The 15,756-nt window shown below is 37.3% G+C and overlaps 1 protein-coding gene across 5 annotated transcripts in view; it reads right to left on the reverse strand.

Moving 5' to 3' along the window:
* LOC119779305 (opsin-3-like) overlaps positions 1–15,756 on the reverse strand; it is a 94,418-nt gene that overhangs the window by 25,672 nt on the left and 52,990 nt on the right. For 3 of the 5 annotated variants that reach the window (XM_038278901.1, XM_038278902.1, XM_038278905.1), the window contains exon 3: positions 42–275. The exons of 1 other annotated variant lie outside the window; for it this stretch is intronic. In XM_038278901.1, the coding sequence (XP_038134829.1) occupies positions 42–275 (234 nt within the window). Of the gene's footprint in view, position 1; positions 276–15,756 lie in introns of all 5 variants that reach the window. One more of the 5 variants, XM_038278904.1, reaches the window with a different exon arrangement.

Consider the following 15,756-nt stretch of genomic DNA (forward strand, 5'->3'; position numbering starts at 1 on the left):
GAAAGTGAAATAAGTTAGAATCCTCTCTCTGACCCCCTCACCTGTTTATTCATGAAGACATAGATGACCGGGTTGATAACTGTACTCGTCTTGGCCAGAACTGAGGGAATGATGCTTGCTTCAGGTGTGACAAGGCCAGGCGGCCCGAAGGTAGCCAACAGGGCCATGATCCCATATGGCAGCCAACACAGTAGGTAACAGATCACCATGATCACTACCATGAACAAGACCCGCTGCTCACGCTTCTTGCTAAGTGATGTATTGATCCCACTCACCTACAGACACCACAAGAAAAGAAAAGGGAAATAGAATCAGAGGCTTTGGGACATAGGACTTTGTTGGAAGGACACAATTTGTCTTGACAATTAGGTTTCGGTAGCTGTATCTCTCCCACTTTCAGAGCTGATAAAAAGGAAACGGGATTCTGAATGAAAAAAGAGCAGATCAGAAATGCTGATGTCAGCGAAAGGAGGTATTTGAACGGGGATAAAAAGTAGGAAGAAAGACAAGGACTAGGAGGAATGGAATATTAACAATGTTTAATACAGATGACTAAGGAATGACAGAAAATGAATGAATGCATCACTATTTCTTTATCTAAATAATTCTGATAAAACAAGAGACTTTTAGAGGTTAGCCCTAAATTAAAACTCGCTTTATAATTAAACACAAAAAGTTTCCTGGTTCCTCAGTAAAGGTACCTTAATCATTCCAGACAGTTTTATGGAGTTTTAGAAAGTGAAATGCTCTAATTTTTCTTAAAAGGTGGACAGCTTTTTAAGACTCAGACCATATTTGGTATCAAACCTTTGAAAGTATGCCGTCAGTAAAGTTTTGACTTGCTATATGATGCGGTAGGCTCAAAAGGAAATTGCACTAAAACAACAAAGGCTGCAATAAAACAAAATTTTAACACATACTTTATCTACAGCAGTGAAGTACAGCACTGTGGCAATTTTGGTCTTTTTAAAGGGCTTTATAAATAAAGTTCAGTTGAGTTTACCATTGTGGGCCATCTGTTCTATTCTATTTTATTCTATTTTATCACAACTATGTATGCATATGCAGCTACCAGCAGCAGAGTATTTACTCTTTGAAGAGAGAGCTGACATTTTGCTTGATGTAGTACAAGACCCTTGAGTTGATTAATTGTGATCAAATATTAATCATTAGCTGCAAGCCAAGTTCAAACCAATGTGACAGTATATAATATACCGTGTAAATACACACAGTGAAAGTTTAGTTTGAACATGATAATAAATGAGATCCTGAATAAAAATGTATTCAGAACTACGAGAAATTTATGTTCTGATCTAACCGTCCAGAATCACACCCAAAGACATCTTCTGATGCATCCATATAAAATCTAATAATTTCTCTGCTTTAAAGGAAGCATTCATTTAAACTAATATTTACTTAATCACGTAAAATATACATTTTTAGGAAATAAAAGCTTAGTTTAGTTTATAGAAAACTTCTTTTATATAAAACACTTTCCTTCTTAACAACAATGTGCTTCTCTCCATTTGTGGCTCTGTCTGACGACCATTTCTGTCACTCAGTTGCTTTACCAACCTGACAGACACTGGCAGGGCTCATCCTCTGAGAAAATCTCCAGCTGTGGCAGGATTTCTTTTTTATCTCACTTTACCTAAATGTGATGCTTGCTTTCTAAGAAATACTCCTTATCAGGGAGATAAAAACAAAAAAGAAAAGAAAAATACATATGTATTCAACACGTAAGAAAACCCCCAAATAATTTCAGGTGAAGAAACATCCTCCCTTTGGAGAGATTTTTACTGAGAACAAAACTCTGTGCAGATAAATCTCTATGATTCAACTTTCAACTTACAGACAAAAAAAAACTTTTTAAATTAATGGCTAAATTTGCTGAAATTAGAGGGTATTTGATTACTGTTTTCAAAAAATTAAACCAAATTCAGCCTTTTCTTTAACTGCATCAATTTAATATTTAATATATAAAAAAACAGCCCTATTTAGAAAGTCTTACAAAACTATTTGAATAAAAACTATGCATTTTATGTAAACATTTTAGTTAAAATTTTTATGTAAATTAAAAATTTTCAGTTTGTACATTACTTAAAAAAACATCATCATTGCTACAAAGGAAATATCGTCAATATTATTAATTATTTTTAATTCAACAACTTATGGGCTCAAATATGCTATTAAGTCTTAACAATTGATGCAGAGCTCCATAACTTAAAATGTATATAACTCTAGACAAGCTGATGTTTTCTGTCCTGCCATTACAAATGGAAACATGTGGAATAAGGACTTTAACCAGAAGCACATGCTTTGGTCATATGATACCAATGTCAGTTTAATACCTCCTAGAATGCTCAAATGTATGCTGGGTCACATAGTCTATGTAATTGTTAGGTATGGGGGGCATCACAGTCTAAAGAGTTGACACCATACACCAACTCAATTAGACTTAATCAATGAATGTCAGTTTGCTCCTACCTCTTGAGTTATTTAAGCACACTACTAAAGGTTATCCTACTGGCAATAGTTGGTGTTAAGAGAAATGACTTCAGAAGCGGCAGTGGTTGTTGTACAATTTCTTTATATAAAAACAAGATAACAGGTAGGGATAGGAATCGAAAACCCATCCTGTTCAGTACCGGTTCCAAGTGTTTCAATTCCATGGCACCGTTTGGCAGCTCGCTTAACGATTCTCTTAACGATTCAAGGCAGCACCAGAGCCTAGCACTGGACTTACGCCACGTTTTTAACGCAAGCTACACACATGGCATTCAGTAAGCAAGTACGACGTGACCAGGCGTAAGTCTAGAAAAGCAAAACAAAAGCGGTCAAAGCACTCGATAGTTTGGCTTCATTTTAAGGAAGAGAAAGATGGCAACGAGGCACTTTGCAATCATTTCAAAGTGGCAATCACATCCGTGGGAGGAAATACATCCAACATGTAGAAACACCTGCGCACACTACATGGCATACATTTTAACGAATGCCGTGTTTTTGATGCTTCCAGACAGAAGCTAAAGTTACGGCCAGCATGGAAGGCAAATCTGGTGGAAAGTAGCTAGTTTTATATCACCGGCTGTGCTTAATGTGGTTCCTACATCATATTCCATTTCTGGAAATAAACCCATTTCCTACCTCTCTTTGGGGTTATTAAACAGGCTATGAAGTTGCTTCACAGTTCAAGGAGCCAGAGAAAGGTGACGCTCGTTTATTTAACTTAAAGGCAGATGAGTTTATTTCCCAAAATTGTACAGTAATGCTTTTTCATTAAACAAATGCCTTCTCCATTAGATTTAGATGAGGGGTAGCCTGGCTGGCAGCTCCCGTTAATTGCTTTCTGTTTTCGCCAAGGCAGGCAGAAATAGATTGTCCCAGGCGAAGCTAGACAAATGTCACCGTGCTCTTACCAAGTTCATTGTTTCACAGACTCGATTAGAGAATCTATAAGGAATCAAATAATTTCACAGGATCGATAAAGGAATCGGAACCGTGAGAATCCTATCAATTCCCAACCCTAATAACAGGGATGTATTTTTCACTAAATAATAACTATATGTGTTCACTTTGCAACATCAAAGCAATAGATCAACTACATACGTGCTTCCAAAAGTCCAGAGACTTTGAGTATTGAGACGTATGATAACTTGGTTCACAAGACATTTCAATCAAAAGCCTATAAGACCACATGCAGTTTTAGATGCCTATATTGCCATTCATTCTTGGAGCTTTCAGCATTCATACCCACAGCTCTGCTTTCATCAGACAGGTATGTTTGTATTTCTTGAGCAGTAAGTCCCTGAGTGAATAAACGCTTCTCCATTGTGGCAGACTAATCAAACTTTTCCAGGGACTGACATCCTTTTCACATTTTTCTCATTTACCCCCAAGAGTCTTCAACAACCTTGTGAAGCAGACATTTTTGTCTAGAAAAAATACAGTATATCTGTGGAACTTTTTCTCTTAAAGGAGAATTCCGGTTTTTAACACTTTTAGCCCATTTTCTGTAGTGTCCAGGATGAAATCGAATGATCGACACCAAAATTTTGACGATTGGTCCTGTCTCGGCTATTTGTCTCATGTAGAATCCCCCCTGGCTGCTTCAGAATGGCTTGCATAGTGCATGTCCGATAATGTCCTTAAAACAACCTTAAACGTTCTTTTTTTAAAATATGCTACTCACCGGGTCGTCAGCGCTGTTCAATGACGTTCCAAAAAAAGTTTCGTGAAGAAAAAACGTTCCTGTAGTGTTTTATTTAGCATTTTGTAAATCCCATTGAGTTCTGTTGGAATAGTCAATATCCCTCCGCCACCGGAAACGGGGCCTGTTTACGCTTAGTTGTAGTCCTTTCGCAAGGCCCAAGTGTTTCTGCTTCACTCTGTGTACTCCGACGTCGAGGTGCTAACGTCTCTGTTAAAAAACTCTGAAAATTTGTTTGCTATGTCCTACACAGTGGTCCTACATTCCCAAAGTATAGAGATATTGTCGCCAACTAGTGGTCTGGAGTGTGCAACGCTTCAGATTCGAACGGGAAGCGGAAGTTTATAAGCGGTTGTGATGTATCGGAAAAAATAGTTCTGGGATTTACAAAATGCTAAATAAAACAAGACAGGAACGGTTTTTCTTCACGAAACGTTTTTTGGAACGTCATTGAACAGCGCTGTAGCATATTTTAAAAAAAGAACGTTTAAGGTTGTTTTAAGGACATTATCTGACATGCACTATGCAAGCCATTCTGAAGCAGCCAGGGGGGATTCTACATGAGCCAAATAGCCGAGACAGGACCAATCGTCAAAATTTTGGTGTCGATCATTCGATTTCATCCTGGACACTACAGAAAAGGGGCTAAAAGTGTTAAAAACCGGAATTTTCCTTTAAGCATCTTTGATAAAGTGAGTGGATGGGTTATAAACAGCTACTATAGATTAGTTAGTTATAGAACTGGTTTATGAGGTGGATCTACATAACTAGAAACAAGAGAGTTTATCTTCTAGGAGTGAGTTCATGAATTGATGTGAACTTTTCTTAGTATACTGTGGAAGAAGTGTTAAATGTTGACATGCAGATATAGTAGTGGAAATTCACTTTGACTTCATATAGCAAATTTATTTTGAAAGGTATAAAATACTTAAGATTACTACACCACATACTATGGATGGATGGATGACAGCTAAACCATTTATCACATTGTAGTACAAAATACATACCATGACATTTTTTTTAACTGTTAGCTCCAATGTATTCACATACAATATGCAGAGCAGAAAAAAAAACAGATGTTATCATTATCTCTTATAGAGGAGCTACAGATCTGATCAAATTCAAAGTCAGATCTAAGAGTTTGTTTGCAAGTTTATGTCAGTATGAACTTGCTGCGCAGCAGATAAAAGATTCTGTTGGAATATTATTACTCCATCGAAGTGCATAATGATGTTTAGCAACCAAATGTTTCAGATGGTGTTTATGGTGGATTATATTTAATGAATAATTTAATTTTTTCCCCATCGGTGCACTTTGAGGATTACACAGCCTAACTCCATAAATGCTCTAAAGGCTAAAAGTTATAGCATTACAGTGTCTTAATGCCTAGGGAGACTTGAGTAGGTAAAAAATGTAGTAATGCCTGATTATTTGACAGAGCATAGAATGATAAAAAAGAAATGGAACAATCCTTTTAGACATCTGGAACTAATTTCAGGATTCCTCTCAGGATGTCTGCTGCACCTAATCCCTCCGGATCACCTCTTATTACTTTTTTTCATTTGCATTTACACAGCTTTGTTAGTGCTTATGAAAACTGTGATAAACCTCGTCAGGCTGTTTATTTTTGGAACATGTTTGAATTTGTAATTGCTTCCCTTAAGTCTTTTGTAAATAGAGTAAAATGTTTTTGAATTAATATTATTGCAACCCCAGTGTGAGCTGGTAACCCTCCAAAAGATTGTGTTTGCACATAAAATAGTGAATTTCTTCTGCAGTGGGGCAGTATTAAAACTAGTCCTGGAGGCTTTTGGAGTTTACCACATCTGTTCACCAGTACACATTTCTAGACATTGCAGATTTTCACTTTTGTTGTTATACAAGTATGTTCTCATCAAATCATATTTTAGAACAGAAAGAAATACAGTTTTTGCTTTAACAACCAGCAGTGGTTTAGAATATGATGAAGATAAATGGTAAATTATGCTGAAAATTTAAACATGTTCGTCCTTAATTCCAAAACGAAGTAAGGTTACTCTGTCAGCATGGAGCTTTTAATCTAGAAGCTTGCATTTAAAGAAAAGGATATGGCCTTTCTCATTTAACAAGTTCCACATAGAGGTGCTATTTCTGAGCATCTCTATGTGGAAGCTGGATTGGAACCCAGGTTCCCCCATCTTAAACAGGATTTTTTTCCTACAATGTTTGTCCCACCATGAACCAAAGAGACAGGCAAACAAAAATAATATATCTAAGAAATCTGTTAGCTTATATGTAGAAAAACGCCTCACGTTTGCTGCAGAAAAAAATTATAATTCTTAAATATTTCATTTTTTTTTTGTATGAGAGAAAAACAGCAGTAACACCTGAAGGTGTGTTGGAACACAAAAGTAAATTCAAGAGAAAATCTGTTGTTTTTAACATTCTTAGTAATGATTACTCCTGAGAAAGTATGTGTGGAAGGCGATATTGACAAATAACAACAAGGCAAAAATCATCAAAACAAAACAAAACAATCTAAAAAAAATGTATTTGCCTTAAAAGTGAGCAGGTAAATAAAATTATGTTCCAATGGAATGAGTATTTTAGTCCCTGAAATAAGATAAGATTACATGTAAAAACGTTTGTTTTTCTAATTTTAAGCCCATAAATCTTATTCCATTGGCAAATCATTTTACTTACCTACTCAAATAAATCAATCCAGTGGGAGGGATCGTAGCCATCTTTTGTCCCCCTTGATTTGTTGTTAGACCTATGGTACATTCAAAATGGCCCTCCCTAGTCAAACGCCAGCTGAATGGCAGCCCACTTCCCTGCGACTCCCAGCCAAATCCCCTACAACTTCCAGCCACAGGCCTTCTCCTGGGCGTGCATTTTTCTTTTACTCTGACTCCACTCCACTTTCACTAAATCAAAGGGTCTGAACAGGAGATGCCGCTTCTCTTTAGATCTTATTGTCCACAAATCATGACAGAAATAATATTTTAGTACAAATATTTAAGTTAAAAAAAGGAATTGTAGGGGACCAGCCAAGGGCCCATCAAGGAAAGTGGGGAAATTTTGAATTTCTAGTACTGTATATTAATCTCAATGCTCCCCACCACAAGGAAAAATATCTTCTAGAAAACTTCACATCCAGTTGCCTAGCCTGAACTTTTTCAAGCTTACTCAAGTCAAGTGCAAATATAGTAATATATAGTTTAACTTTTACAGTAAAGCTAAGTATAGAGTTATGATTGTATCTAAAACCACTATCTAAGCTAGAGCAGTTAATGAACTCAGTACTACTGACTGTTATTCTAATGAGCGTGCTAAATCAGAGGTCAAGGATTAGAGGACCACGGTCCGGATCCGGACCTACCTGCTGGCTAATCTGGATCCAACCGATTTAAAACATTTATAAATTACAAAATGTTGTCTGAGGACAGTGTCTTAACGTCACTTGCGCCGCTTCTCCTGTTACCCCGAAATCCCACATCCTCCATCTCTGCTCCGCCCCGCTGCGCTCCAGACCTCCTGCACAAAGCAAAGCCTACAGCCTCTGCTGTTCATCCCGTCTCGCTGCGCTCCGACTTATCCTCGGAGCTCGAGGAGAGCATGCGTGATATTATCATTACATGCAGAAATGAACACTTAATTTGATATGACATATAAAAGAAATCCCCATCAGCATCCAGCATATGTGCAGTTTCTGACGGAGATGAGAAATCTGCTTTCTAGTCTGTTGAAGTACCAACAGTTTGCATCCAATCTTTTAAATAAACGGTGCTAGTTTTTTGAAAAATATAAGAATTATGCTCTGATTTTTAGTTACCGATCTGTTGTTACTATATTTTAATTTCACAAACCGAATCTTCTCGACATTCTTTTTCCTGTATGGTGTGATTGCAATAGCGGATCTTGACCTGGCCGGACCGGAGCGGAGCCTGAACATTTAGAGTATGTTTGGCTGAACCTGCTGCTGTGAAGCAGGATTTTCCACCATGAAAGTAATCAAAAATAAATATTGATCTAGGATCACGAATGAGCACTTTGATATGTGCTTGAGAATGGCTTTGTCTCCATTCAAACCCAGGTTTAAAGCCTTGCAGGGCAGCATAAAGCCCACTGCTCTCATTAAGCCATAAAAAAGAAAAATAAATAAACAGTTCAGGTGTTTTAAAAAATATGCGAATCAGGAAAATGTCTATATACTAAACAAAAAATTGTTGTTCTCTACTTCAAAAAACACTTTTTTTAAAATGGAAAAAAAATCTATCTTCTTTTATATTTCTTTATTAAAAAATTCAATGTGTAACATGAATGCATAAACACCTCATTTATTTTAGTGTTACATTCTCTTTAAAGTAACAGACTATAATTAAAAATGTTTCCGGACCTTTAGTGGTTGATGATTTTCTTTATTTGGACCCCGCTGATTTTTAATTGGTTACCCCTGTGCTAAATTATGAATACAAGATTTCAAAAACTAGCTGCTTGTCTGCTGATCAGTTCTACATGACTAACATTGGAATAATCTTTTCCAAATGTGTCAGTTGGTCAAAACCACTGTGTTTCATCATGTTGATCTCTAGTGTCTCCTGCTGTTATGTAAGAAAAGAAAACCTAGATAGTCCCTGTTGGATTCCTGTGGTGCAGTTTGAGTGATGCGTGACAGGTTGTCGATTTGAAAAGGCCTACATCTTGTGTTACATCAAAGAGCTGACACTGGCAGAGCAGAATGCAGCAGCAGAAGAAAACCACTGAGGGCATGCAAACTGCTGAATAAAAAAAAAGAAAGAAAAACTTGAGTAGTTTGGCCCAAATGAAGGCCCTAGATGGGTGAATTACCAATAAAAAGAGAGATGGACTAAAACCTGTGTAACATAAAAGTAGACTACTGTGCAGTGTGCTATCAGCAACTAAACCTTAAGAAAATTTTTGCTGAAATAAGAAAAAAAAATTTAGATATAAGATCAAGTGGATCAAATATGGGTAAAAAAGTTAAACGTTTTCATTATGAGCGATTGTTGAGGGTTGAGCAGGTGCCCAAGCAACTTTTAAAGTGCATGCAGGGTGCTTCACTTTCTGAAAGAAGGACATTTTTCCCTTCCAGATGTCAATAAAGCTGGCATTAACAAGCAGCTTTCTGTATGCGTCAGCCATGGTGCCCCTCTGTGTGGAAAGACAGTCGTTCTGCGGTCCTCCGCTGTCACACAGAGATGTGCTGAAGAAATGTCCTGTCTTTGGGCAAAGCCATCTATTCTAATCACAGCTTGTCAAACAGAAAAAGTAAGAATAATGGTGTGTGAAGTGAGCGAGGCACATAAACTGTGCGGCTTTAGAGCTTTTGACAGTGACTCTGCGCTGTAGGCATTTAAGCTGTTCACGCTTCATGTAAAGATGAGGACCTTGCACAAGGGAAATGGTAAAAAGCAGTTCCTACATAAAGCGCCACGCTACACTATTCATTTACCTTGAAGTTTTACAACCACATATTCTGACGAGTATTATATTTGGATTATGTAAAATCTAACTTGTACATGGTTGTAAAGGAGGATTTTTTTAAACCACTAAAATCTTAAATGTTTAACATAGATTTTGTACAGTTTTTGAGTTTCCACGGTACTTCCCTACCAGCTTACTATATTCTGTTCATTTTAATTGAAGATCAATTTTCAAGTAGTCTTACATGTCTCACTTGGATTTAGGTATCAACCGTTTTAAAACATTCTCTGGTCTAAATTATAAAAACTTTTGCTTTGGCTGTTTGTCCAGGCTTAGTCATTCTAGGAGAGTATTTTGCAGCCTCCAGCACGGGTCGGCACTTCCAGCTCCTGAAGGCCGGTATCCTGCAACTTTTGGATGTGACCTTGGTCAAACACCTGAATCAATTAATTGGACAACAGGAATTGACTGCATACTGAAAAGGTAATGCAGCCATTTCATTCAGCTGTGTAGGAGTCAGGACACATTTAAAAGTTGTTTTTATACGGACCCTCAGTAGCTGTAATTGCCCACCTTACTCTAACATAGGGTTCCTCTATGCCCGTCCTTGAGGTCCAGTGTCCTTTTATAAACGTCTCTGGTTCAACACACCTAAGTCAAATAATCAGGTCATTAGCAGGACTCTGGGGAACTTGACTGCATACTGGGGAGGTCAATTAGCCATTTCACCCAAGTGTGGAAGAAGAGGCACATCTAAAAGTTACAGGACATCGGACCTTGATGACCAGAACTGAGGAACCCTTCTCTAACACGTGTCAAACTCAGTCCACGAAGGTGTCAAGACCATAAACATAACCTATGATGTATGACACGCTGGATTTCTTCAAGTTACATTGCAAGGTATTTTAATTAGGACCATATATATATATATATATATATATATATATATATATATATATATATATATATATATATTAGTGCTGTCAAAATTATCGCGTTATTAACGCGTTAACGCGAGGCCATTTTAACGGCGATAATTTTTTTAACGTGAGATTAACGCTATGTGGTTTTATGGTACAATTTTCCAAGTACATCCCGCTGCAGCTTGCGGGAAGGCGGGGCTATTTTCCCCCAGTGTATGCATTTCTCATAGGCTTCGAGAGCGGACCTCCTCAAGGGAAAAAGACGCTCATACACTGGGTGACGCTAGTGCCTTTTCTTTAAGCCCCACCACCAACAAACAAGTTGAGTGTCTGGTAACTAGTAGCAACCTGAAATACGCTGAGAAAACAGATTACTGAGGTGAAATGGAATCTGCTACGGCACTCTTGTCGGTATCGTGTGTGTGTGTGTGTGGGTGGGTGTGTCTGTGTGTGGGTGAGTGGGTGTGTGTGTGTTCTCATTTTTGTTAAGAGGCTGAAAAGTAACTTTCTAGAGAGCATAGACTACCTTCATCTAGTGATGTCGGTCTATTGATTTTGATGTATTGATTGAAAATTGTTCATTATTATCTTGGTTAATTAACATCTAATGTTAACTCTACTAAATTTTATAGCAGTAGGGTAAAATGCTTGTCTTTGTTCAAAAGACTGTATTAACTGTAAAGACTGTCTTTTACATCAGCCTGTTTTCAGGGCCTTTTTTTTGGCTACATATTTGTTATTTTTTACTACATGCCTCCCCATCTTCTTGCCATATGTTTCTATGGCATAAATCAGTATCTGTGACCTGTTTTCATTTTAAAAAAAGAACATCGGCACAAAACTAGCCTGTATGTATTTTTTTGTATGTCATCGAGAGTATTTAAATGATTTTCAATCAGGAAAAAAAATGTGCGATTAAAATGCGATTAATCGCGAGTTAACTCAGGCATTGATGCGATTAATCGCGATTAAAAAATTTAATCGATTGACAGCACTAATATATATATATATATATATAAAATGGGGAAAAAATCCCATTGAGATTAAAAAACTCTTTTTCAAGGGAGTCCTGGCCAAGAGGTAGCAAAGAAACATAGATACATTAAAATGAATGACAGGTACATAAAAAAATATATCAAGTAAAACAATTACAGATCATTTAAAAGCACTTTAAAGATAAAAACTCAGTCAATTTCCAGTTTCTTTGTAAACAATTCCACACTCAAGGTGCAGCGTAGCTAAAGGATGTCTTCCCTAGTTCTGTGCGTGCAAAAGTAACAGTGAGCATCAGCTGATGGTTGGATCTCAGGACATAAGAGGCCATGCTTTTCTGTTAAGTAAGGGACTAATGTAAGAGGGCAGTAATCCAAGAAGGGCCTTGTAGGTAAAAGTGTACCAATGACACTGCCTTCTCATAGAGAGGGAAGGCCATCCCACCTGAGAGTACAGGTCACAGTGATGTATCATGGTGTATCATCAGTTTGTGGTGAACCTTAATGAAGCATGGTAAACAGAATCCAACATTTGAAGACATGAAGAAGTAGCATTCTTATAAAAAAGGTCACCATAATCTAAGACCGATAAAAACATGGCAGAGACAAGGCGCTTTTTCACTCCAAAAGAAAAACAGGTTTTAATACGAAAGAAGAAGCCCAGTTTAACTTTTAATTTCCTAACAAGTTTATCAATAAAAGGTTTGAGGGTGAGGGAGTCATCAATTACAATTACAAGGTATTTATATTCATGTACCACCTCAATGACATTCCCCTCCAGAGTGGACACTACTGGCACTCATACATATATATAGATAATAGATATGTAAGAATAGATAAAGATGATGTGTAAAAGGTTAGCAGTTTTAACTGTGTACTTGGGAGCACAGTGGGGATTAGGGTTTGTAAATGTGCAAAATATAGCTGCTGACTGTCCCACAAGTACAGATTCCTGGCAGGGTTTTATTTAGGAGTATAAGAGATTTTATATAAATGCATGCTTTTTTTCCATTTTTTTATTCTTTTCTCGTAGTCTCCCACTTCCTAATTATTAGCTAATCCATTTTGGTGAATCACATATAATCCAGATGAATATATACTGAAATGTGTGGTTGTAAGGAAACAAGCCTGGAATCTTTCCTCCTTTTTTAATACAGTGTACATTTAGAAAAAAGAAGTGAAAATGCACTAAGGCACCCAATGAGGTTAAAGAAGACATTAATCAAAACAACAAACAGAAGTTCCTAAGTGATGACAGAAAATCAATCAACTATGATGGAGGAGAAGGAAATAGACAAAAGAAACAGCAGCCATGCAGTCTCACAGCTGTTTCATCTCACAGCCTTGTTCAAAGTGCACACAATGGAAGGTCTTGTATGACCCGGGGCATGATAGGAGTTTTGGTTGGAGTCCAAAGTGTAGCGGCATTGCAGCTTTGTTGCACTACTCAGGCCTGAGGGTGATTAAAATTTCAACGAAGAGCAGGAAAGAACTCAGTTGAGGCATTTCGGATTTGATAGGTTTCACTCTGAGTAACCCCCATCCCCAGGTTATGGTTCCAGTGGAGGCTTAGTATGACAGTTCCTCTTCTAGAGGTAAGTCAAAACTCCTGCAGGTTTGTCAGTGGTGATGGAAAGATCCAGAGGAGAGGAAAAAGGTAGGAGTCTCTGACATCTACCTTATCCATTTTTCAGCATTACTTTTCAAATAGAATATTTCATTGCCTGTTGTTGGCAGACAATATATACCAGCCTGTATTGTTGGGAATAAAGTCTAAAATTAGAAATTAATTAGTTATTTTATTCCTGTTGTCACTCAGTAGTTTGCTTTTTTTTTTTCTATTTTAATCTTAGCTATGGTGCTGTAATATGTTACCATAGCAATAGATAGTAGAAAGACTAATGTGATAATTTTATGACTTCTAATTTGCTAGATAAGCTGTATAAATTACAGAACCCCAGAGCCCCAGCGAGGGAACTTGTCACTTGGATTGCTTACTCACTACTCTTTCCAAAGCCCAGTAGAGCAGGCCATAAAAGGTTGTTTATTACAACCGAGCATGAGGGAAAGCTGAGTCAAGAGTAAAAGCTATTTGGAGAGAAAATGTGTCTTCAAATCAGACATACTGTAGGCCTGGTTTTGTGGTGGCTGCATGTCGGCGATCTAAGAAATCAGAGTACTGGTACATGTCACAGTTTGCAAGCTGGATTTTATAGTAACTTCTTGCTGCAGCAGAATAACCATCCAACAATTGAAAGTTGGAAAAATACTTTTGCAAAGCAAAACATTGTTTATGTAGTTTATGTTATATACTAATATATTATTTTGTTTATATTTCAGCATGCAAATGTACTCCCAGCAACTTTTTTTTTGACAGGACAACTACAGCTTATGTTATGCTAATCTCAACAAAAAGTCTCTCTTTACCTTACATAATCAAACTTTAACTATTTCTTATTTCATATCAAATCAGTTTGCTGAGTATTTTTAAAAAGTTGGAAATGAAAAAAATGGTCCCACACGACATAAAAAAAAAAAAAAAAAATCTTTATCTGTATTTTAGTCCCAGTTCAGAAGGTTATATGGGGAAAGGTTATTTGCTGAAATGTGGTTAAAGAAAAACAACCAGCTTTTTTTTTTGTTTTTAAGCATGCAGACAAACTTAATTTCTGTTTGTCGTGACGTATTTAGAAGTTCAGGCCCGCTATTGAATTTGTTGGTCTGTACTCACCATCCCTGAGGCCTAAAAAAACCCATGAATAGGATCAGGTGCCTTTTATATAAATATAAACTGATGGGACATTGGATTATATTTACATCGATAAGTATAATCAAATAGTCTTAGCACGTGATACTTAGAGGATGACAGCTGCAAATGGAGAACTATGTCCTGCATTGTTTGTCTCTTAAAGAAGCCTTCTGAGATACATTTTAAGGCTAATTTTACATAGCCTTAATGTTACATACATATGCTACCTCAACAGTAAATTAATAATTTAGGCAGGGAACAGTTACTCTTATCCATAGCAATATATTTACTCTAAATTATATTTGCTCTAAAACCATTACATTAGAAACAACAAAAAAAAAAAAAAGATTTATAGAACATTCTCTCATTTCTCTCTTGCACGGCACGTAACAATCTGCATTTGTGGCCCTAACAGAAGTTGCTTTTTCAGAAATAGCATTTCAAACATAATGGGGTGAAAAATCACATTCAGCATGAAAATACAATAAAAAAAGAAAATAAAAAAAGGCTATAGGTGAATGGGGGAGACGGTTTGGCAGATGTGTTGATGCATTGCACCTGCAAGCCTAAAATAAATCAAGACATATCTATTTCAGAGACAGCCCTGACAAGAACTGAAGTCAATACATATATTTATTTGTTTCTATAGCTTTAGCCACACATTGTGTATGCCTGCTCTGCTACCAGCTCATTTCCCTTTTATAATGCATCATCTATCCCTGGCAAAGCGCCATAGTATGTAGTACAACAAAAAATTAAGAGCCTTTGAAAGAGCAAGAAAAATATACTTCTTTCCTTCACAAAAATACATTTTTCAGTCTCTGATATTTAATAGCTTTAATGACTTAAACTGGCCATTAGTGTCATGATGGGTTCACTGGTGTGACCCAATTTTGCAGAACACCACTGAGACGGAAACTGGAGTAAAAGGTTTAACAGAGTTTATTGACACAAGCACTGAGATAATGACTGGTTCTGGTTCAGGCCTGGGAAACTGGTTCACCGGAGTCTGCGTGGGAAACAGTTCAGTTAGCGTAGAGCATAGGAGTTTGATTCTTGACAGTTTCAGATTTGTACCTTGAGGGTTCTCGATTAAAGCCTTGAGAGGGAAACTGTTGGATCTGGAGAGGGTTTGATCAGCAGAGTCCGCAAGCTGCTTCAGCGTCTTACTTCTTAGGATTGAGCAGACCTTGACTTCGAGTTTCCAGCTCTTGGTCCAGAGCTGCACGGAGGTTCAGAGAGAGGCTTCAGGTTTGGCTCAGAGGGCAGGCTCGGCAGGTTAAGCTCTTCCAGAGCTTCACTGGAGAAAAACTGGTTTCCTGGAAGACAGAGACAAAAGTTAGAATCCAGTCTGGATTCAGAAGTCGACAGAGGTTCTCAGAGATGCTAGGCTTAGGTGCTAACCAACTGGATCAACACTGCGGCGTTGAGGCAAGGTCTGAAGACAGCTTAAGTACT

This window comes from Cyprinodon tularosa, unplaced genomic scaffold, assembly GCF_016077235.1.
Source record: "Cyprinodon tularosa strain WSP-4 unplaced genomic scaffold, ASM1607723v1 ctg145, whole genome shotgun sequence".
In the NCBI taxonomy this organism is placed as follows: Eukaryota; Metazoa; Chordata; class Actinopteri; order Cyprinodontiformes; family Cyprinodontidae; genus Cyprinodon; species Cyprinodon tularosa.